A 25745-nucleotide genomic window follows, 5' to 3' on the forward strand; every position below is an offset into this window, starting at 1 on the left:
TTGGAGCTTCAACTGCGCCATCAGTCCTTCCAATGAATACTCAGGGTTGATATCCTTTAGGATTGACTGGTTTGATCTACTTGCAGTCCAAGGGACTCTCAAGAGTCTTCTCCAACACCATTGTTCAAAAGCATCAGTTTTGGAGCATTCAGCCTTCTTTATAGTCCAGCTCTCACACCCATACATAACTATTGGAAAAACCATAGCTTTGACTAGATGAAACTTTGTCTAATAAAATAATGTCTCTGCTTTTTAATGCGCTGTCAGGTTTGTCATAGCTTTGCTTCCAAGGAGCAAGTGTCCTTTAATTTCATGGCTGCAGTCACTGTCCACGGTGATTTTGGAGCCCAAGAAAATAATATCTGTCACCATTTCCACTTTCCCCATCTACTTGCTGTGAAATAATGGGACTGGATGCCATGATCTTTGTTTTTTGGATTGTGGACTTTTAAGCCAACTTTTTCACTCTCTTCTTTCACTTTCATCAAGAAGCTCTTTAGTTCTTCTTCACTTTCTGCCAGAAGGGTGGTGTCATTTGCATATCTGAGGTTATTGATATTTCTCCCAGCAATCTTGATTCCAGCTTGTGTTTCTTCCAGTCCAGTGTTTCTCATGATGTACTCTGCATATAAGTTAAATAAACAGGGTGACAATACACAGCCTTGACGAACTCCTTTTCCTATTTGGAACCAGTCTGTTGTTCCATGTCCAGTTCTAACTGTTGCTTCCTGACCTGCATACAAATTTCTCAAGAAGGCAGATCAGGTGGTCTGGTATTCCCATCTCTTGAAGAATTTTCCACAGTTTATTGTGATCCACACAGTCAAAGGCTTTGGCATAGTCAACAAAGCAGAAATAGATGTTTCTCTGGAACTGTCTTGCTTTTCCATGATCCAGCAGATGTTGGCAATTTGATCTCTGGTTCCTCTGCCGTTTCTAAAACCAGCTTGAACATCAGGAAGTTCACGGTTCACATATTGCTGAAGCCTGGCTTGGAGAATTTTGAGCATTACTTGCCTAGCGTGTGAGATGACTGCAATTGTGCGGTTGTTTGAGCATTCTTTGGCATTGCCTTTCTTTGGAATTGGAATGAAAACTGACCTTTTCCAGTCCTGTGGCCACTGCTGAGTTTTCCAAATGTGCTGGCATATTGAGTGCAGCACTTTCACAGCATCATCTTTCAGGATTTGGAATAGCTCAACTGGAATTCCATCACCTCCACTATCTTTGTTCGTAGTGATGCTTTCTAAGGCCCACTTGACTTCACATTCCAGGATGTCTGGCTCTAGGTCAGTGATCACACCATCGTGATTATCTGGGTCATGAAGATCTTTTTTGTACAGTTCTTCTGTGTATTCTTGCCATCTCTTCTTAATATCTTCTGCTTCAGTTAGGTCCATGCCATTTCTGTCCTTTATCGAGCTCATCTTTGCATGAAATGTTCCTTTGGTATCTCTGATTTTCTTGAAGAGATCCCTAGTCTTTCCCATTCTGTTGTTTTCCTTTATTTCTTTGCATTGATCACTGAAGAAGGCTTTCTTATCTCTTCTTTGGAACTCTGCATTCAGATGTTTATATCTTTCCTTTCCTCCTTTGCTTTTCGCTTCTCTTCTTTTCACAGCTATTTGTAAGGCCTCCCCAGACAGCCATTTTGCTTTTTTGCATTTCTTTTCTATGGGAATGGTCTTGATCCCTGTCTCCTGTACAATGTCATGAACCTCATTCCATAGTTCATCAGGCACTCTATTAGATCTAGGCCCTTAAATCTATTTCTCACTTCCACTGTATAATCATAAGGGATTTGATTTAGGTCATACCTGAATGGTCTAGTGGTTTTCCCTACTTTCTTCAATTTGAGTCTGAATTTGGCAATAAGGAGTTCATGGTCTGAGCCACAGTCAGCCCCTGGTCTTGTTTTTGCTGACTGTATAGAGCTTCTCCATCTTTGGCTGCAAAGAATATAATAGCAGACCCCTATCTCAATTTCCGTGGAAAGATGGAAAACTAACTTAGATAAGTGACAGTTATCAAATGCAAATGGTTTAATCACACTGGCCAAGCTCCACTCTGAGTCCTCCAACACTTCCTCTCTAGCTCATGTGTGTGTGCGCGCATGTGTATGTGTGTGTGCTCAGTCATGTTCAACTCTTTGCAACCCCATGGACTGTAGCCAACCAGGCTAGTCTGTTCATGAAATTTTCCAGGCAAGAATACTGGAGTGGGTTGCCATTTACTTCTCCAGGGGATCATCCCAACCCAGAGTTCAAACCCATGTCTATTGTGTCTCCTATATTGAAAGCAGATTCTTGACCACTGAGCCACCAGGGAAGTCTCATACTCACCCTTAAAAACCTTTCCAGGTTATGTTTCAGTAGACTTGAGTTCAGTATTTTTGGCCTATTGAGATAGTCTTTTATAAGGTGTCCTTTGCCTGTTTAAGTCTATCTAATGCATTTTTTTTCTTTGACCCGTTCTTGGGAAGGGATCACAGCCACTCACATGAGGTTTGATCTGGCTCCAATGTACACTTGAGTTAAACTGCAGGAACATTAATCATGGGAGATGTGAATGTTCTAGAAAGTGAACAAACTTTAAAGATTTGAACCTACAGATGAAGTGTCCGAAGTGTCATTCAGTAAGCAGGAAGATTATTTTTATTTTACGGAGCTAGATTGTTTTCTCTTAATGCTGCTAATTTGAAATAGCATTAGGAAAAAAAGCATCTGGTCACTTCTAAGAGATGCAAATTTGAACAATATCCAGGGGCAAAATCTGTGGTTGTCATGTTTCTGAGCTAAATCAATTTTCTACTGCATATAATGTAATTCATACAATGGTCTTGATCGCAACCTTCAAACCTTAGCTCTTTTCGATAAGACCTAAGTACCTGGGTTTTATTTTCTTCTGGTTTGAAGAGCAACCAAGGGGCTTTGTGGTCTAGTTGTAAACAGCAATGAACTTGGGAGTCAGACTGCCTGGACCCATATCTGGGATTCACCAGGACTTCAGCTATTTGTTGAACATCTGACTCTGTAAAAGTGAGTAGCACAGAATCTGATGACTAATACATGCTCAATGGTTAGTTCTTGTAATTGTTACTGTCATCATCTTCATCATCATTTTCACTATTGTGAAAAACAAGCAAGATGTGATGATTCTACAATTTTCCACTCCCCACAAAAAAAGTGATCGATGGATAACAATATTGGCTTAAAAAAACTTTCAATCTTGCTGAACTGCTTCTTTCATACATAACTCAGAGCTCTATTTGTGAGACTTTTGTCTTTCTCTCTCCCCACCCCAATCCCCACATTTTTTTAGTGATGGATGGGCAGACAGAGATGAAGTCATTGAAGGTTATGAGGTGGAAGCCAACGGGGGAATCACGATAAAGCTGCAGTCTCCAGAGGTCAGGTCATTTGATGATTATTTCCTGAAACTGAGGCTGGACACTAATACAAGGAATCCCTGGTTCCCTGAGTTCTGGCAACATCGGTTCCAGTGCCGCCTACCAGGACACATTCTGGAAAACCCCAACTTTAAAAGAATCTGCACAGGTAACTCATCTTCACAAAATCACAGCTCAAATTTTGGTCATTTCCTCCAGCTTGTTGAATGAATGTAGAAGGTGCCAAGGCTGGAGACACAAAGACTAAATTTCCAATTTAATTTATAAAATAGCTAGAATGAGGAGGAAGTGTATGTTCCCCCAAGGATTCATGCTTCTATATTCTGGAAACATGGAGACTGCTTTGATCTCTGGTGGGACAAGTCATAAGAAATAATGAATAAAGGAAAAGCAAACTGAGAATTCAAGTATTTAGTATTCAGGCCAGAGGAAAGAGATTTATTGTAGGCATGCTTAGGAGATGTTAACCCACAGACATTAGTAAGCAGACTGGTTTGATCTCTTTTTCTTCTTTATGACTTTGCTTTGATATGAAAACCAAAAGAAGATAAGATGCCACCCAGGGTCACATCACCAACATGGGTGTTTATGTGCACAGGTGACCAAGAAACTCACTTTCCTCTGTTTTACCGATGAAAATGTCTGTAATTTCATCTTGGTAATTATCTAAGAATACGGCTAACTACACAAATTATTTCTAGCTTTAATAACATTCATATTTTGATATTAGAAAGTCGTTTAATGATGGTTCTCAGTGGGACTGATACCCCCATGCACTGACCACTAGAGGATGCCCAAGAAGGGCAGTGCATGGTTAAGACCTTTCAGAGCTTGATGAACTCCACAGCATGTCTCCCTTCTCCCTGCCACCAGGAAGTACCAGAGAATTAAAGACTATCTATGACCAAATTTGGATTGTAGCAGTGATGGGACATGGGCTGGAAAGATTTTATTTAGAAATGTCTAGAACCTCAGTCTATATGACAGTCTCTAGGTTCATCCACGTCTCTACAAGTGACCCAATTTCATTGGGAAAAACAAATATCGTATATGAAAGCATATATGTAAAATCTAGAAAGATGATACATATGAACGTATTTGCAGGGCAAGAATAGAAACACATGTAGAAAATGGGCATGTAGACATGGTTTGGTGGGGGGGAAATGGGATGGGATAAATTGGGAGATTGAAATTAACATATATATATACTACCATGAGTAAGATGGATAGTTAGTGGGAAAACTGCTGTATAGCTCATTGCTCTGTGGTGACTTAGATGGGTGGGATGGGAGGGTGGGAGGGAAGTCCAAGAGAGAGGTTCATGTGTACATATAGTTGATTCACTTCCTTGTACAATAGAAACTAACACAATATTGTGAAGCAAATATACCCCAATTAAAAAAAAATCAGTGCACCAGCTGCAGTGGTTAAGACTCTGGGCTTTCAGTACATCTACTGCAGGAAGCACAGGTTCAATCCCTGGACCATGAACTAAGATCCCACATGTCATGTGGTGCAGCCAAAAAGACGTGAGAGTGAACTATGCAAACGCCTGGGAAGGGCATTCCAAGCAGAGGGCGTAGCAAATAAATAGAGGCACTGGAATGCCTGGTTTAGTGGGAGAACAGTATGGAACTCAGGCTGCCAGAGCCAGTGAGTTCCTAGAATAACAGGAGGTAAGTAGGAGAGGCACATGGGGAAACAGTCCCACAGGACTTCACTTGTGCCTTGTGAAAATTGTGGCTTTGTTCTGAGTGTGATAGGAAGCTACTGGGAAGTCTGAGCACAACAGAGATGGCATCAGTCTTATTTTTTCTGAACAGAATTACTTGCTGCAGTTTTTCAGTTTTGACAAAAGGGAAGCAGAGCAGTGAGGAGGTTGCTATAATAATGCCGGTGAGAGTGTGCTGGATTGGGCCATGGTTGTGGCAAGCAAGATGCAGAGAGCTGATTGATTCTGAGGCTCTTCTGAATGAGAGCTAAGGGCATTTGCTGACAGAATTGTGAAGAAAGACTGGTCTGAGCAACTGAAAAGATAGTGTCACTGTTGACTGAGATGAGGAAGAATCCAGGAAAAGTAGGTTTTAAGGATCAGGAGATAAATTTCAGATAAGTTAAATCTGAGAGCCTATTAGTGATGCAATTATATATGTCATTGTGATATTTTGTTTCATTAGTAAAGTTCAGAATATTACTTTTTAAACATGTGTGGATGTCTTTATTTAGGAATTCCCAGGGAAATATCTTGTGACCTAAGCTTTTAAAACAAAAGTTAGAACTCTGCAGCCGTGTACAATAACACTTCGGGTTTTCATTTGTCACATTACATGCAAATATCAAGGTTAATATCTAAACTTGGTTAACATTCATAGCAGGAAAAAAATGGTACATTCATGAATTGTTCTCATATTATGCTTGACTTGCAAAGCCTTTTTAAAGAGCTTCTTATGTGATTACAAAAGTTAATAAATATGCTTTTATTTGGATTTCATTCTGGAGTCAAGTTCAGCAAATATTTCCCTTTGTTCTTAGTTATAAGGATGACAAAGGGCTTATTAACTTTTCTACTTGGAAATAATTTATAAAAGTTTTCATCTTTTCTTCTGCAAAAATCCCAGACTTTTATCTTTAGTAGTGTTTATCTATATCTTTATATGTACACAGTCATGTAAACTAACTCTTCAATTTTAATCTCCATATGAAATTGACTTCAGTTTTATTGCAGAGCAAAATCAAATTTCACTTCATGTAACATTCTTGTCTACTTGATATTCTTAAATATCAAATGAATTGCATAGTCTTCTAATGAATATGCAGGCACACTTATGAAAATTAACGTAAAGAAGTAGAAGTAACCTTTCCATACTATTCATAGCTACACTTTCTGTCATTTATTTTTACCACTTCTAATTGGGTCATTTTGATGTTTTGGAAAGTTTTGATATTGAAGTTAGTTTCCATAGAAACCTTTACTGAGCTTCATTTCAGATATCACTATTTAAATAAAGAGTTTACATGCGCTGGATTGTCAGTTTGAATATTAAGGGCCCTGAACTGAAGCTGAATAATTTGGGAATCACTGTAGCTAATTAAAAAGTACTTCATGCAAGGGCTACATCACTGCTTAATTAGTTGAGTATATCAAGGGATTTGAGATGTGTTGGAAAAGCACTAACTGAAACATCGAAGTCTAATTTCTAAAAAAGTAATCATTGCGAGGACAGTGGGAAAAGTAGGTACAAAGAAAATCAGCATCACTGTCTTCCAGCAAGTGTGTTAGTTGCCTGCAGCGTTTGTGTGGTGTTGGCAGCGACAGTGCTGTATCATTCCCTGTAAGAAGTGCTGAAATGATTCCATGGAAGCTGAGAGAACACTTGGAACTTAAACCATTGGGTTTAACACTGGTTCAGTCAGGCATCTGCCACGTGACTCGGAGGACCTCACTTAACATCTGAGTCTAAATTTCTACAACTGGAACGTGGTAACAATTTCTACTTCACACAGGTGTGAGAATTGAATGGAATAATGTGAGGGAGATATTTTGCAACTTGTAAATCATTACATAAAGATGCTCAACATCACTCATTATCAGAGAAATGCAAATCAAAACCACTATGAGGTACCATTTCACACCAGTCAGAATGGCTGCGATCCAAAAGTCTACAAATAATAAATGCTGGAGAGGGTGTGGAGAAAAGGGAACCCTCTTACACTGTTGGTGGGAATGCAAACTAGTACAGCCACTATGGAGAACAGTGTGGAGATTCCTTAAAAAACTGGAAATAGAACTGCCTTATGATCCAGCAACCCCACTGCTGGGCATACACACTGAGGAAACCAGAAGGGAAAGAGACACGTGTACCCCAATGTTCATCGCAGCACTGTTTATAATAGTCAAGACGTGGAAGCAACCTAGATGTCCATCAGCAGATGAATGGATAAGAAAGCTGTGGTACATATACACAATGGAGTATTACTCAGCCATTAAAAAGAATACATTTGAATCAGTTCTAATGAGGTGGATGAAACTGGAGCCTATTATACAGAGTGAAGTAAGCCAGAAGGAAAAACATAAATACAGTATACTAACGCATATATATGGAATTTAGAAAGATGGTAACAATAACCCGGTGTACGAGACAGCAAAAGAGACACTGATGTATAGAACAGTCTTATGGACTCTGTGGGAGAGGGAGAGGGTGGGAAGATGTGGGAGAATGGCAATGAAACATGTAAAATATCATGTAGGAAACGAGTTGCCAGTCCAGGTTCGATGCATGATGCTGGATGCTTGGGGCTGGTGCACTGGGATGGCCCAGAGGGATGGTATGGGGAGGGAGGAGGGAGGAGGGTTCGGGATGGGGAACACATGTATACCTGTGGTGGATTCATTTTGATATTTGGCAAAACTAATACAATTATGTAAAGTTTAAAAATAAAATAAAATTGGAAGAATAAAAAAAAAAATAAAAAAAAAAAAAAAAAAGAGTTATCGTTACTGTCATGTCTTACCATATGACAAATAAGATATGGCATGGGTCATTTCATTAATGCATACAGTTTTTGAAATTACAAATTTAATATAACTACATTTCAGGCTATGTAAAGTAGAAAAAACAAGCACACAACATTTAATTAGTTACTCTTACACAGGACCAATACATGTATAGGATTGGCCCAGAAGTTCATTCAGGTTTTCCCGCAAATGAACTTCTGGGCCAATCCAATATTTTCTTTTGTTTATTTTGTTCTATGTAGGCTTTTATGCTTTTTTCTGATTTCCAAAGCAGTACATACTACTATGCTTAGTATAGGCAAATTGACAATATACAAAAGCATAATAAACATGAAAGACATTAAAAATTTACCATTATATAGCCATTGTTAATTTCTGTTAAATATTTGATGTATTTCTACTAAATACACTGTTAAATTTTTGTTATATATTGCTTTTAAAAATGAATGCAAACTTTAAAAAAAATTACAAAGTTCTCTTTGTCATTAAATTCTTTCATTCTTTTTTTCAGCGTTTTCTTTTTTTTTTTTTTTTAATTTTTAAACTTTACATAATTGCATTAGTTTTGCCAAATATCAAAATGAATCCGCCACAGGTATACATGTGTTCCCCATCCTGAACCCTCCTCCTCCTCCCTCCCCATACCATCCCTCTGGGTCGTCCCAGTGCACTAGCCCCAAGCATCCAGTATCGTGTATCAAACCTGGACTGGCAACTCGTTTCTTACATGATATTTTACATGTTTCAATGTCATTCTCCCAAATCTTCCCACCCGCTCCCTCTCCCACAGAGTCCATAAGACTGTTCTATACATCAGTGTCTCTTTTGCTGTCTTGTACACTGGGTTATTGTTACCATCTTTCTAAATTCCATATATATGCGTTAGTATACTGTATTTATGTTTTTCCTTCTGGCTTACTTCACTCTGTATAATAGGCTCCAGTTTCATCCACCTCATTAGAACTGATTCAAATGTATTCTTTTTAATGGCTGAGTAATACTCCATTGTGTATATGTACCACAGCTTTCTTTATCCATTCATCTGCTGATGGACATCTAGGTTGCTTCCATGTCCTGGCTATTATAAACAGTGGAGGTACCATTTCACACCAGTCAGAATGGCTGCGATCCAAAAGTCTACAAGTAATAAATGCTGGAGAGGGTGTGGAGAAAAGGGAACCCTCTTACACTGTTGGTGGGAATGCAAACTAGTACAGCCACTATGGAGAACAGTGTGGAGATTCCTTAAAAAACTGGAAATAGAACTGCCTTATGATCCAGCAATCCCACTGCTGGGCATACACACTGAGGAAACCAGAAGGGAAAGAGACACGTGTACCCCAATGTTCATCGCAGCACTGTTTATAAATTCTTTCATTCTTAATGGTTATATAACATTCTGCAAACAAATGAGCTGTAATTTATTTAAAATCATTTCTTTTTCATATCTTCACAATTGAAACTAAAACTACAATGATGCAATAAAAGTTCTTCTAAATTTTTCCTTTTTGCATATCAGATAATTTTCTTGGATACATTTCCAGAAGTTGAATTACTCAATCAAAAGACATGAACATTTATAAGGCTTTCTAAAATAAGGAATTCCAAAAGGCAACTCCTACCAGCACATTTTGTTTTGCATAATTATACTCATAGTGTGTGTATAATTCTGTATCTTTATTTACTTAAGATCATGCTTTACTTTTTTGATGTTGCTGTGTGGCCTTTATAACCACCATTTTAATAGCTCCATAATGTTCTATTCAATAATTATACTATAATTACTTAGCCATTCTCACATAGTTGAGTGTTTAGGTCACTTCCAATTTTCCTTCTTATAAAAAAATCAACTCAGTATGATACAGAAAGTTTTCATGTTTGTTGTTGTTACTATTTTTGGATTATTCCTTCACTGTAGATTTCTGAATATATAATTATTGGTCTAAGAACATGATATTTTGGAGGTTCCTTGAAAACAAATATTATCATTATCTTGAAATATGGCAATATTAAGATTTACTGTGGCTAACAGTATATTTTGGAGAAGGCAATGGCACCCCACGCCAGTACTCTTGCCTGAAAAATCCCATGGACGGAGGAGCCTGGTGGGCTGCAGTCCATGGGGTTGCGAAGAGTCAAACACGACTGAGCGACTTCACTTTCACTTTTCACTTTCATGCATTGGGGAAGGAAATGGCAACCCACTCCAGTGTTCTTACCTGGAGAATCCCAGGGATGGGGGAGCCTGGTGGGCTGCCGTCTATGGGGTCGCACAGAGTCGGATACGACTGAAGCGACTTAGCAGCAGCAGCAGCAACAGTATATTAACTATATGACTATATTGGGTTCACTATGTTGCCATCAGCTTTTTATAATCTAGTGTATTTATAGACAAACTTTTACTTTCTCTTCTTCTTCTTTGTACCAATCAAGAACAGATGGTCACAATGCTTTTTAAAGCTAGTATATCCTTGTACTTGGTTATTATCCAAAACATAATGAAAGACATCAGTAATGCTTACCAACAACTGAGGACTAGTCAGTTAATGACAGTCTGATATAACAAAATTTCAAGGCTTCTGAACCTGTGTATTCTTGCCCCAGAACTTGGAGACTGCCATTCACAATTTCTAGATTGGTTACTAATTTTTTATAAACTATTTGCCTCACCAGGTTTTGCACTTTATGAAATTTCTATTTTGAGCTAACTTATTATGTAAGTTTGTATGAAATTGGTTTGTTACTGTTTGATTCAGATTAAGATGATCTATGAACTGAAATAAGTTCCAATTTCTTTCAGCCCAGTAGGACAAGTAATAACTTCTCTTTGCCTTTTGTGAGTTTGGCCCAGATATCAATACACACTCCTAGAGAATATCATCGGCCTTTATCCATGACCTTGTGAATCTGGATTGACCTTATAGCTTATTAGTTCCAAATCTAGGTCTCAAGAGGCTTGACCTACTCCCATTCTCCTGCTTGGAGTACTCCCTCAGCCCTATGTACAAGCCCAAGTTAGCCTTCTAGAAGATGAGAGGGAACATGGAGCAGAAATAGAATAACTTCTCTATTGAGGTCATCCTGGATAAGCCAATTCCCAGCCAAACCTTTAGCTTACTGTCTACACATGAAAAGCCCCCAGCTGAGATGAGTCATGTACAACCCAGAGCAGCAGAACACCCCAGTTGACCCCCAGACTCATGAACTAAATAAATACTGTTGTTTTAAGCCACTGAGCCGTGGGGTAGTTTGCTATGCAGCATTATTGTGGCCATAGATAACTGATAAAGGGTCTCCATTGCCTTGTATTCCATGAACTTCACATGGAGCAATAGTTGGGTTAATTAAACCAAGGAGCAGAATTTCTCAAACCAATGCTATGATCCTCAGTCTTACCCTACTGTAAAAAGAATAGTACAATATTGTGCTCTGTATCTCATGGAACAAAGCTAAACATTTTTATAGATAATGCAATGAAGATTTCAAAGCCCCCTGATCCAAGGCAGTAAACTTATTTTCTACTTAGGAATTCAGTTGTACAGACAGTGCTGACAAATGGGGCACAGTTACAGCTAAGCCAAATAAACACCTTTAAAACAAAACAGTCATAGATTCTTGGACCATGCAGGTAGAAGTTGCCTTATGAAAATATGTTTCAAAAGTCTTAGATGTTCTTTGTCCTTTCCAATTGTTATAACAAATTACCACAGACTGGGTGGCTTAAGACAGCAAGCATTTTCTTCCTCATAGTTCTGCAGGCTAGACACTGAGAAATCTGGGTGCCAAGATGATCAGGTTCTGGTGAAGGTTTTTTCCTTGGTTTCCCTGAAGAAGAGACAGGAAGCAAGGCCTTTTCTCACAAGGGTGCTAGTCATATCACAAGGACATCACACCCAAGATCTATTTATCTCCCCAGATCCCTCTCTCCAAATATTAATGGCATCATATTGGAAATCAGGGTTTAAACCTAAGAATTTTGAGGAGAAACAGACATTCAGTCCATAGCACATGTATTTATATCTTTTGGTTGGAAGAATGAAAATAAAATGATCTTGTTTTGCATCTGGATATTAGAATGACTCAGGCATATCTCATTCATTATTACACATAGATGAAGTTCTGAAAATAATCTTGAACTATAAGCATAGTCTTTGTTTGCCTATTTCTTTTCTTTTTAAAATTTTGGTTGATGTTGTTCAGTTCCTAAGTCACGTCCAACTCTTTGTAATCCCATGGATGCAACATACCAGGCTTCCCTGTCATGCACTATCTCCCAGAGTTTGCTCAAACTCACATCCATTGAGTCAGTGATGCCACCCAAACATCTCATTCTCTATTGCCCCCTTCTTCTCCTGCTTTCAATCTTTCCCGGCATCAAAGTCTTTCCAGTGAGTCGGCTCTTCACATCTGATGGACAAGGTTAGAGCTTCAGTTAGCTTCAGCATCAGTCCTTAAAATGAATATTCACATTTGATTTCCTTCAGGATTGACTGGTTTGGTATCCTTTGCTGTCCAAGGGACTCTCAAGAGTTTTCTCCAACACCACATTTGAGAAGCATCAATTTTTTGGTGCCCAACCTTCTTTATGGGCCAACTCTCACATCTGAACATGACTACTGGAAAAAGCATAGCTTTGACTGTACAGACTTTTGTTGGCAAAATGATGTCTATGTTTTGTAATATGCTATTAAAGTTTGTTATAGCTTTTCTTCCAAGGAGCAAGCATCTTTTAATTTTGTGGCTTAAGTCACCATCTGCAGTGATTTTGGAACCCAAGAAAACAAAATCTGTCACTGTTTCCAGTTTTTCCCTATCTATTTGCCATGAATTGATGGGTCTGGATGCCATGATCTTCATTTTATGAATGCTGAATCTTAAGTCAGCTTTTTCACTCATCTCTTTCACTTTCATCAAGAGGCTCTTTGCTTCCTCTTCACTTTCTGCCATTAGAGTGTTATTATCTGTGGTTGTTGATATAACATTCAGTTCAGTCATTCAGTCATGTCCCAATCTTTGGGACCCCGTGGACTGCAGAATGCCAAGCTTCTCTGTCCATCACCAACTCCTGGAGCTTATTCAATCTCATTCATGTTCATTAAGTCGGTGATGCCATCCAACCATCTCATCCTCTGTCATCCCCTTTTCCTCCCAACTTCAATCTTTCCCAGCATCAAGGTCTTTTCAAATGAGTCAGTTCTTCACATAAGGTGACCAAAGTATTGGAGTTTTAGCTTCAGCATCAGTTCTTCCAATGAATATTCAGGACTGATCTCTTTTAGGATGGACTGGTAGGATCACCTTGCTGTTCAAGGGATTCTCAAGAGTCTTCTCCAATATCACAGTTCAAAAGCATCAATTCTTTGGTGCTCATCTTTCTTTATAGTCCAACTTTCACATCCACACATGACTACTGGAAAAACAATTGCTTTGACTAGATGGACTTTGTTGGCAAAGAAATGTCTCTGCTTTTTAAGATGCTGTCTAGTTTGGTCATAGTTTTCTTCCAAGGCAAAAACGCCTTTTAATTTCATGGCTGATGTCACAAAGTGCAGTGATTTTGGAGCCCCCCAAAATAAAGTCTCTCACTGTTTCCATTGTTTTCCCATCTATTTGTCATTAAGTAAAAGCAGAGATATTACTTTGCCAACAAAGGTCCGTCTAGTCAAGGCTATGGTTTTTCCAGTGGTCATGTATGGATGTGAGAGTTGGACTGTGAAGAAAGCTGAGCACTGAAGAATAGATGCTTTTGAACTGTGGTGTTGGAGAAGACTCTTGAGAGTCCCTTGGACTGCAAGGAGATCCAACCAGTCCATTCTGAAGGAGATCAGCCCTGGGATTTCTTTGGAGGGAATGATGCTGAAGCTGAAACTTCAGTACTTTGGCTACCTCATGTGAAGAGTTGAGGTAGCCAGTCTCTTCCAATGTGAAAGACTCATTGGAAAAGACTCTGATGCTGGGAGGGATTAGGGGCAGGAGGAGAAGGGGACAACAGAGGATGAGATGGCTGGATGGCATCGCTGACTCGATGGACGTGAGTCTGAGTGAACTCCAGGAGTTGGTGATAAACAGGGAGGCCTGGCATGCTGCGATTCATGGGGTCACAAAGAGTTGGACATGACTGAGTGACTTCACTTCACGTTCACTTTCACTTTCATCAAGAGGTTCTTTGGTTCTTCTTCACTTTAGGCCATAAGGGTGGTGTCATCTGCATATCTGAGGTTATTCATATTTCTCCTGGCAATCTTGATTCCAGCTTGTGCTTCATGCACCCAGCATTTTGCATGGTGTACTCTGCATATAGGTTAAATATGCAGGGTGACAATGTACAGCCTTGACGTACTCCTTTTCCTATTTGGAACCAGTCTGTTGTTCCATGTCCAGTTCTAACTGTTGCTTCTTGACCTGCATACAGGTTTCTCAGGGGGCAGGTCAGGTGGTCTGGTATTCCTATCTCGAAGAATTTTCCAGTTTGTTGTGATCCACACAGTCAAAGGCTTTGGCATAGTCAATAAAGCAGAAATAGATGTTTTTCTGGAACTCTCTTGCTTTTTTGATGATCCTACGGATGTTGGCAATTTGGTCTCTGGTTCCTCTGCCTTTTCTAAATCCAGCTTGAACATCTGGAAGTTCACAAGTCATGTACTGTTGAAGCCTGGCTTGGAGAATTTTGATCATTACTTTACTAGCATGTGAGATGAGTGCAATTGTGTAGTAGTCTGAACATTCTTTGGCATTGCCTTCCTTTGGGATTGTAATAAAAACTGAACTTTACCAGTCCTGCTGTCACTGCTGAGTTTTCCAAATTTGGTGGCATTTTGAGTGCAACACTTTCACAGCATCATCTTTAGGATTTGAAATAGCTCAATTGGAATTCTATCACCTCCACTAGCTTTGTTTGTAATGATGCTTCCTAAGGCCCTCTTGACTTTGCAATACAGGATGATTGGCTCTAGGTGAGTGATCACACCATCATGGTTATCTGGGTCTAGAAGATCTTTTTTGTATAGTTCTTCATGTATTCTTGCCACCTCTTCTTAATATCTTCTGCTTCTGTTAGGCCCATATTTTTTCTGTCCTTTATTGTTCCCGTCTTTGCATGAAATGTTCCCTTGGTATCTCTAATTTTATTGAAGAGATCTCTAGTCTTCCCATTCTATTTTTTCTCTCCATTTCTTTGCCTTGATCACTGAGGAAGGCTTTCTTATTTCTTCTCACTGTTCTTTGGTACTCTGCATTCAAATGGGTGTCTCTTTCCCTTTCTCCTTTGCCTTTCACTTCACTTCTTTTCGCAGGTATTTGTAAGGCCTCATCAGACAACCATTTTGCCTCCTTGCATTTCTTTTTCTTGGGAATAGTCTTGATCACTGTCTCCTGTACAATGTCACCAACCTCCGTCCATAGTTCATCAGGCACTCTGTCTATCAGAGTGCCCTTGCATCTATTTGGCACTTCTACTGTATAATTGTAAGGGATTTGATTTAGGTCACACCTGAATGGTCTATTGGTTTCCCCCACTTTCTTCAATTTCAGTCTGAATTTGACAATAAGGAGTTCATGATGTGAACCACAGTCAGCTCCTGGTCTTGTTTTTGCTGACTGTAGAGCTTCTCCACCTTTGGCTGCAAAGAATACAGTCAATCTGATTTCAGTATTGACCTTCTAGTGATGTCCATCTGCAGAGTCTTCTCTTGTGTTGCTGGAGGAGGGTGTTTCCTGTGACCAGTGCATTCTCTTTGCAAAACTAAATCAGCCTTTGCCCTGCTTCATTCTATATTGCAAAGACAAATTTGCCTATTACTCCAGGTATCTCTTGACTTCCTACTTTTGCATCTCAGTCCCCTATAATGAAAAGTACATCTTTTTTGGGTGTTAGTTCTAGAAGGTCCTGTGGGTCTTCTTAGAACCACTCAATTTCAAAGGCATCAATTCTTTGGCATGCAGCTTTCTTCACAGTCGAACTCTCACATCCATACATGACCACTGGTAAAACCATAGCCTTGACTAGATGGACCTTTGTTGGCAAAGTAATATCTCTGCTTTTTAATGTGCTATCTAGGTTGGTCATAACTTTGCTTCCAAGGAGTAAGTGTCTTTGAATTTCATGGCTGCAGTCACCATCTGCAGTGATTTTGGAGCCCAAAAAGATTAATTCTGACACTGTTTCCACTGTTTCCCCATCTATTTCCCATGAAGTGATGGGACTGGATGCCATGATCTTCAATTTATGAATGTTGCACTTTAAGCCAGCTTTTTCACTCTCTTCTTTCACTTTAATCAAGAGGCTTTTGAGTTCCTCTTCACTTTCTGCAACAAGTGTGGTGTCATCTGCATATCTGAGGTTATTGATATTTCTCCCGGCAATCTTGATTCCAGCTTGTGTTTCTTTCAGCCCAGTGTTTCTCATGATGTACTCTGCACCTAAGTTAAATAAGCAGGGTGACAATATACAGCCTTGACATACTCCTTTTCCTATTTGAAACCAGTCTGTTGTTCCATGTCCAGTTCTAACTGTTGCTTCCTGACCTGCATATAGGTTTCTCAAGAGGCACGTCACGTGTTCTGGTATTCCCATCTCTTTCAGAATTTTCCACAGTTTATTGTGATCCATGCAGTCAAAGGCTTGGCATAGTCAATAAAGCAGAAATAGATGTTTTTTTGGAACTCTCTTGCTTTTTCCATGATCCAGTGGATGTTGGCAATTTGATCTCTGGTTCTTCTGCCTTTTCTAAAACCAGCTTGAACATCTGGAAGTTGACGATTCACGTATTGCTGAAGCCTGGCTTGGAGAATTTTGAGCATTACTTTACTAGTGTGTGAGATGAGTGCAATTGTGAGGTAGTTTGAGCATTCTTTGGCATTGCCTTTCTTTGGAATTGGAATGAAAACTGACCTTTCCAGTCCTGTGGCCACTGCTGAGTTTTCACAGCTATTTGTAAGGCCTCCTCAGACAGCCATTTTGCTTTTTTGCATTTCTTTTCCAAGGGGATGGTCTTGATCCCTGTCTCCTGTACAATGTCATGAACCTCCGTCCATAGTTCATCAGGTACTCTGTCTATCAGATCTAATCCTTTAAATCTATTTCTCTCTTCCACTGTATAATCATAAGGAATTTTATTTAGGTCATACCTGAATGGACTAGTGGTTTTCCTTACTTTCTTCAATTTAAGTCTGAATTTGGCAATAAGGAGTTCATGATTTGAGCCACAGTCAGCTCCTGGTCTTGTTTTTGCTGACTATATAGAGCTTCTCCATCTTTGACTGCAAAGAATGTAATCAATCTGATTTTGCTGTTGATCATCTGGTGATGTTCATGTGTAGAGTCTTCTTTTGTGTTGTTGGAAGAGGGAGTTTGCTATGACCAGTGTGTCCTCTTGGAAAACTCTATTAGCCTTTGCCCTGCTTTATTCCATACTCCAAGGCCAAATTTTCCTGTTACTCCAGGTGTTTCTTGACTTCCTACTTTTGCATTCCAGTCTCCTATAATGAAAAGGACATCTTTTTTGGGCATTAGCTCTAAAAGGTCTTGTAGGTCTTCATAGAGCCATTCAACTTCAGCTTCTTCAGTGTTACTGGTTGGGGCATAGGCTTGGATCACTGTGATATTGAATGACTTGCCTTGGAAACAAACAGAGATCATTCTGTCTTTTTCTAACATTACAGTGTTTTAAATGACACTGTAATGACATTACAGTGTTATAATGTTTTATAACATTACAGTGTTATATCTGAGGTTGTTGATATTTGTCCTGGCAATCTTGATTCCAGCTTGTGCTTCATCCAGTCCAACATTTAACATGATGCACTCTGCATATAAGTTAAATAAACAGGGTGGCAATATACAGACTTCACATACTCTGTTCCCAATTTTGAACCAGTCCATTGTTCTATATCTGGTTCTGACTGTTGTTTCTTGACCTGCATATAGTTTTCTCAGAAGGCAGGTAAGGTGGGCTGGTATTCCCATACTTTAAGACTTTTCCACAGTTGGTTGTAATCCACACAGTCAAAGGATTTGGCATAGTCAATGGAACAGAAGTAGATGTTTCTCTGGTATTCCCTTGGTTTTCCTATGATCCAATGGATGATAGCAATTAGATCTCTGGTTCCTCTGCTTTTTCTAAATCCAGCTTGTATATGTCAAAGTTCTTGGTTTGCATACTGCTGAAGCCTAGCTAGAAGGATTTCGAGCATTACCTTGCTAGCATGTGAAACGAGAGCAATTGTGCAGTAGTTTGAACCTTCTTTGGCATTGCTCTTCTTTTAGATTAGAATGAAAACTGCCCTTTTACAGTCCGGTGGCAATTGCTGAGTTTTCCAAATTTATACAAGTTTTAAAGTTTGCATTCCATTTACATTTATCACAAAATATTGACTCTATTTCCCATGTTATAAAATACATCCTTCAGCTTACCTTATACCTAACAGTCGGTACCTCTTACTTCCCCACCCTCATATTGCCCCTCCCTAACTCCACTGGTAACCACTTCTTTGTTGTCTATATCTGTGGCTTTGCATCATTTTTGTTATATTCTTTTTTTTTTTTAGATTCCACATGTTAGTGATATCATACAGTATTTGCCTTTTTCTCTGGCTTATATTTCACTTAGTATAATGTCCTCCAAGTCTATCTACATTGCTACAAATGGTAAAATTTCATTTTTTTTTTCTGGCTAAGTTGTATGCCATTGTAAATATATACCACATAGTCTATCATCACTTCATGGGAAATAGATGGGGAAACAGTGGAAACAGTGTCAGACTTTATTTTTCTGGGCTCCAAAATCACTACAGATGGTGACTGCAGCCAGGAAATTAAAAGACGCTTACTCCTTGGAAGGAAAGTTATGACCAACCTAGATAGCATATTCAAAAGCAGAGACATTACTTTGCCAACAAATGTTTGTCTAGTCAAGGCTATGGTTTTTCCTGTGGTCATGTATGGATGTGAGGGTTGGGCTGTGAAGAAGGCTGAGTGCCGAAGAATTGATGCTTTTGAACTGTGGTGTTGGAGAAGACTCTTGAGAGTCCCTTGGACTGCAAGGAGATCCAACCAGTCCATTCTGAAGGAGATCAGCCCTGGGATTTCTTTGGAAGGAATGATGCTAAAGCTGAAGCTCCAGTACTTTGGCCACCTCATGTGAAGAGTTGACTCATTGGAAAAGACTCTGATGCTGGGAGGGATTGGGGGCAAGAGGAGAAGGGGACGACAGAGGCATATGGCTGGATGGCATCACTGACTCGATGGACGTGAGTCTGAGTGAACTCCGGGAGTTGGTGATAGACAGGGAGGCCTGTCGTGCTGCGATTCATGGGGTCGTAAAGAGTCGGACACGACTGAGCGACTGATCTCATCTGATCTGATCCATTCACCTACTGATGAACACTTACATTGCTTCTATATCTTTGCTGTTGCAAATAGTGTTGTCATAAACATCAGGGAAGATGTATCCTTTTGATTTAGTGTTTTCACTTTCCTCAGATATGTATACTCAAGAATGTAATTGCTGGATTATATGGCAGTTTTCATTTTTAGTTTTTTGAGGAAACTCCATAATGTTGTGCACAGTGGTCGCAACAATTTTCATCCCTTCAACAGTGTACAAAGATTCCCTTTTCCTCACATCCTTACCAATATTTGTTATTTGTGATCTTTTTGGTTTATTAAAATCATCAAGAAAGCTTCTTTATAAATATGCTGTTGTACAAGTCTGTGTCCCATACAATACCAGTTAAGTCAGAAACTCTGAGATAGAATCAAATATTTATATTAAGGACAGGGAAAAACCTATACTTAAAATTTGTGAGTAATTTCACTCTGTTTTTTGTTTCCAGTTTTCAAAATTTGGAACTATATATCACTGTCCACATTGAGAGCTTGCCAAGGTTTTGGCCCTGGCTGTAGCAGCTGTGGTAGCTGATGAGAATTTAGTAATTTCTAATGTTGAATCAGTCTCATATGTTTGCTTTATTTATTTATTGGCATGCTTGTTTGAAACATTGGCATTCTAAAACCAGTAAGTCATGGCTAAATACTATGTTTCTCTATGTCCAGACTGAACAATTACTACATTTATTAATTGTATATTACTGCATAACAAATTACCATGAAATTGGTGCCTTAAAAAAACACAAATTTATTATCATACAGTTCTGTAGGCTAGAGCAAGGACAAAGGTCTCTTGGGCTAAAATCAGTGTCAGCAGAGCTGTGTTCCTTTATGAGGCTTTAGCTAAGAATCTGTTTTATTTCTTTTTTTAACTTCTAGAGGTCACCCACATTTCTTGGTGTGTGTGTGTGTGTGTGTGTGTGCATGCATACTCACTCATATCTGACTCTTTGCAACCCCATGGACTAGAGCTTGCCAGGCTCCTCTCTCCATGGAATTTTCCAGGCAAGAATATTGGAATAGGTTGCCATTTCCTTCTCTAGGGGATCTTCCCAACCCAGGGATTGAACCCATGACTCCTGCATCTCCTGCGTTGGTGGGTGGATTCTTTAGCAGCTGAGCTATCATTATTCTAAATCAACAATGTTACATCTTTCTTGCCCTTTTTCCATAGTCACATCTCTGATCACAGCGAAGGAATGTTCTCCACCTTTGATTTGTGAGTATATTATCCCCACCAAATAATCAAGGGTTATCTTCTCATCTCAAGGGACGATTAATCATATCTGCAAAGTCCTTTTTGCCATGTAACCTAATTTATCCACACGTTCCAGACTTCAGGGCATGGATGTCTTTGTGGGCCTATTATTCTGCCTAGCACAGTAGACTTCGAGACAGAACAGGGATTAACTTCTCTAAGTCTTTTTTACAGCCTGCTTCTTTAGCTCATTCTCTTGCTTCGGCCCTGTCTCTCATTTTGGTAAAGGCTCCAGGCAGTTGAGAATATGTGCCTCTGGCTAACCAGAATGGTGCTTGAATGCATGGCAACCCTTCTTTCACACTTTCTTAATCCCCATTTCTCCCACAATTCCCATTGGTGGAGTTGTTCTTACACAGCCACAAATTAGAGAACATCATAAACACCATGCTCTTACCACAGAGAACAAAGAACTAATCTCCTGGATAATTCAACTCCCTCTAAAGCCACAATTGGAGAAATGTCCTTACAAATGCTCTTTGTCTCTTATATCTCAATTCACTTCATGTAAATAATTTTCCATCTTTCTCCCACAAATATACACCAAGATATCAGATATCCTTCAGGAGCCTGGCTGTCTGTGAGTGTTAGAGCCTAGTGAATCATAATTTGTGCTTTTTTCAATAGTTTTTCATTCATCTCTATATTAATTACTGAGTGAATGTGAGTTGGTTTAAAGAAAATGTACAGATCATTTCATTCTGCAAAGTCCTAGAGAGGCATACACAGTGAGATCCTGAGCTTAACAGGTGTCAGCCACACTCACCTCTGTTCTTGATTTTTTGCCTTTATACCCAGAAGACTGTACTGTTTCAATCTTCAAGTCACAGGTTTCAAATCCCAAATTATCTCAGGGCTTGTTTGCTGAATAATATAAAATTATATTTGTTTCTTCATGGTCATCTTCTAAAGCTGTAGCCATTAGCAACACAGACTCTGCCAAAGGCTGTCCATTTAATCAAGCTTATTTGGGCTTATTGCCCTTGTGCCTGTATATTGTGTTTTTCTGCATTCCATATTAAATTTAGATTTCCAATTTAGATGATGATTAGTTTTAATATCTGACCATAAGTGTGGCTCTTAGTAAGTGCAAGAAAATCCTGAGTTTCTTTCTTGGGCAAAGTGAACTTCCCTTCAAGATTTTTTTGGAGTGCCTCCTTTTATCACTCCACATTTTTAAAGTTCCTTCAGGTATAAATAATTGAAATATAAACTACAAAATGGAAACAGGAATACGAATCAGTTAGGATAGACTACACAGTAACAAATGCCCCCCCAAATTTCAGTACCTTCAAAGTACAGACTTAGCTCTGTCTCATGTCCATTTCCACTGCAGGTTTTCCATGCCTTTTTCCCAGGTCATCTTTACTCCAAAACTAAGCCGACAGTGAAGATTCAGTCTGAAATACTGCCCATTATTACAGTCGAAGAATAGAGTACGGCCAATCCTATGCAGGCCCTTAAGAGTTTCTACCTGGAATTGACATCCACTATTTTTAATAATACTTCATTGATGAAAGAAAGTTACATTAGCCTTGTCTGACATCAGGGAGTGGAGAAGTATCATACTTTCCCAGGAAAAGGCAGCAAATACTTTGTGAACAACAGGTCTACCATACCTGTCTTTCAGGTTGAAATTATTTAGATAAATCTAATTTCTTCCTGAAAAATGCATTCATTTACTCTCCAACAGAGAAAACACAAGAGACCCACTCAATGATCAGCCTCAAAGTTTGGATCATATAATATTCTCTAAGTCAGGCTGAACATGGCTCTTCTTCTTTGATGGTTTTATGTGCAAGAGAGACAAGTCCCTCCATACCCACTGCATAATAGGGGAGCAATGAAAGAATTATAAAAGCAATCATTTTGAAGGAAACAAAGTCTTAGAGATACACAGCAGTGATTGGTCCATAGAAATTTTAAAATTCCACTGGGACAATATCCCAAGCTTCTGTTGCTGGCTTGAGAAATGTTCTCTGAATGGGCTCTGGTATGCTCCCTTGGAGAAGCTCCCAGTCTCATGTTCTTCACTGACTTTGTATCCAACCCGTGTAAGGTCCCTCCTTTCCCATAATCCTTTTGGTCTCTTCTGATGAAGCATTGGGCATTGTCTTCTTTGGGGGCCAAGTAACGTTTCCAGTCTGCTTCCTGGCCTTAAGGGTTATGGCACAAGGACCATTTAAATCTTCAGTGGTCACAATTCCTTTTAGTCTAGGCTGGTAACCTTTTTGTTTTCTTTAGTAAAACTTTTTCCAAGAATGTAGCTTTCATTTTAACTAAGTTTCCATCACAACACGTGCCAATAGCTTTGCCTACAGTTCTTTTTTAGAGAGTCCTCGCCTTCTAGACTTAGTTTTAGAAACCTTGAGCCTAACCGACTTCTATTGAAAAACAAGTTTTTGTCTGTTCTCTTAGCAATTGTGTTCATCTGAAAACTTTGTGGGTGCCAAATTAATTCCTTTGGAGATTTTATTAGAATAGCATAAGTTTTGATTTGGTCTTTCTTATGAAGCTAAATTTTCATTTGTCCTTTGTACCATAAAGATCTTCTCAGTTTTGTCTTGAGGATTGGAAATGAAAATTGATTTAACTTTCATCTCTGTACATTTAATTTTCCTACCTCCTCACTGAAATATGCAAACTCATTTGATAAAATATCTTTCTTCCAGGTTATTATAGGTTGACAATGTTACTGAATGCTATGTCACTGTATAATAATGATTTATATCCTTTTAGATCCTTCCCATTTGCAACCTGTTTCTATAAACCTCATATTTTATGATTCACAGTCATTTTTGTTGTTGTTGTATCATGTTCCTAGTTTAGATATCAATTTTGGTCAGAATAGGCTAGATATGCTGTTATAATAAATGATCCCTAACTTAATGTCCTATAACAGGAAGAATAACTATTTCATATTATTTAATAATAACTATTAAACCAATATTAAACTGCAGCCATTTATTCATGAGGGTGAATCTCATATATCTAAAATATATGGTTAAAATGTTTAGAATTTTAAACTCAAAACTTTAATTGACAGAATTACTGTGTCAAAGTCAAAAAATTGAAGTATTTTGGCTGAAGAGAGAGAAAAATTCCCTTCCTGTTTACCAGGGACTAAATTAATTATAGGTCATTTTTATTAAGACAATGAATGAACGATTCAGAACACCAAAACAGTGAGACATCAGTCAGAAGGGTTTGTCAGCAAATCCCTTTCTCTCCTAATTAAGGTAAGATTAAGTAATAATTAGGTATTACTGTACACAGTTTTCTTGTTTCCACTAGAGAAGTCTTTATTTAACGGCTCTGGAACTGGAGTTTAGTCTCATCTGTTGTTGTTGTTTAGTCGCTTCAGTCATGTCTGACTCTATGAGACACCATTGTAGCCTGCCAGGTTCCTCTGTCCATGGGATTTCCCAGGAAAGAATACTGGAGTAGGTTGCTTTTTCTTTCTCCAGGGGATCTTCCATACCCAGGGATCGAACTTGCATCTCCTGCATTGGCAGGCAGATTCTTTACCACTGAGCTACCGAGGAAGCGAGATCAATATTACCTCTCAGCAACATAGATATTTCTAGTAGAATAACAAGCATGTACAAATTCTTACAACATACTACAAAGGCCTTTGAATGTCTCAGAGCTATGCTTCCCCCTTTCCAAAACAATTTATTTACATCAACTCCTAGGCATTAAATGGCATCAGCCTGGCTGCGTCATTCTCTCATTGTTCACTTGGTCATGTTTGACTCTTTGCGACCTCATGTAGTGCATCATGCCAGGCTTCTCTGTCCTGCACTATCTCTGGGAGTTTGCTCAAACTCATGTCCATTGAGTTGCTGATGCCATCTAACCGTCTCATCCTGTCACCTCCTTCTCCTCCTGCCCTCATTCTTTCCCAGCATCAGGATCTTTCCCAATGAGTCAGATCACTTTGTAATGTTCTAAACAAGTCCCTTAATATCATTTCTATGGAGAATAAAAAATGGCTTATGAGGGCTAATCCCTATAACATCTTTAAGGTAGGCCAAGGTCATGATGGCTGCATGCATTGCAAGTGTGAGAAGGGAAGGTAATGGGGTCAGTGAAGTGAGCTACTCAAGCTCACTGGAGGATTAAGCATTTCCCTAAACAGCTGTTCCTTAGGGCTCTTCCCAAGGCTTCCAGGGACAACCAGATAACTCAGTGATGTCACTGAGTGGCTTCAGTTGGACCCTCTTGACCCTTTCTCACCCCACCTTTCGCAAACTTCTCTGATGAAAGACGAACAAAAGACATTAAACATTGGTACTCTGTGGGAGCATCTGGCAAGGAAGACTAAAGGTTGTTGAGGCTGGTAGAACCATGAAGGGTGAATTTTGACAGGCAGGTATTCTAGGTACCCCACAGTTTGTGGGATGGCCATCAGCTTCATGTCTCCCTACTTCACACTGTGTGCTCATCTTGGCCAGGGGTGTCTGCTCATAAAAATGAATCATGTTTTCTTTGGCCACATCATGTCTATGTGCAAAGTTGCCAGAAGTTTGAAAGTACCATCTCTATGGAATTTATAATATGCCAGAAACCAGGTGAGATTTTCTGTAATTGCAATAATTTATATTGTTCTCTAGTTTAAAATTTCTCTGTGAACAGCATTGCTAATTGAAGCACTGCTGCAACTAAAACAAAAGTGTGACCTACTGTCCTCAAGCTCTTAATTTAGAAAGATGGTAACGATGACCCTATATGCAAGACAGCAAAAGAGACACAGATGTAAAGAACAGACTTTTGGACTCTGTGGGAGAAGGCGAGGGTGGGATGATTTGAGAGAATAGCATTGAAATATGTATATGTATATGTATATGTGAAATTGATCTCCAGTCCAGGCTCGATGCAGGAGACAGGGCACTCAGGGCTGGTGCACTGGGATGACCCTGAAGGATAGGATGGGGAGGGAGGTGGGAGGGGGTTCAGGATGGGGACACATGTACACCCATGGCTGATTCATGTGAGTGTATGGCAAAACCACTACAATACTGTAAAATAATTAGCCTCCAATTAAAATAAATTAATTTTAAAAATTTTAAAAAAGTATCACATACCCACACACATACATGCAAAGTCCTGCTCTAACCTAGATGTGGGTTCAGTTCAGTTTAGTTCAGTCGCTCAGTCATGTCTGACTCTTTGT

The 25745-nt window shown here is 39.2% G+C and overlaps 1 protein-coding gene across 2 annotated transcripts in view; it reads left to right on the top strand.

The window, feature by feature from the left end:
* Positions 1-25745, top strand: part of GRM1 (glutamate metabotropic receptor 1) — a 419739-nt gene that overhangs the window by 300166 nt on the left and 93828 nt on the right. For both annotated transcript variants that reach the window (XM_061428236.1, XM_061428237.1), the window contains exon 4: positions 3322-3557. In XM_061428236.1, the coding sequence (XP_061284220.1) occupies positions 3322-3557 (236 nt within the window). The remainder of the gene's footprint in view (positions 1-3321; positions 3558-25745) is intronic.

The sequence above is a fragment of the Bos javanicus genome, chromosome 9 (genome assembly GCF_032452875.1).
Source record: "Bos javanicus breed banteng chromosome 9, ARS-OSU_banteng_1.0, whole genome shotgun sequence".
NCBI lineage: Eukaryota > Metazoa > Chordata > Mammalia > Artiodactyla > Bovidae > Bos > Bos javanicus.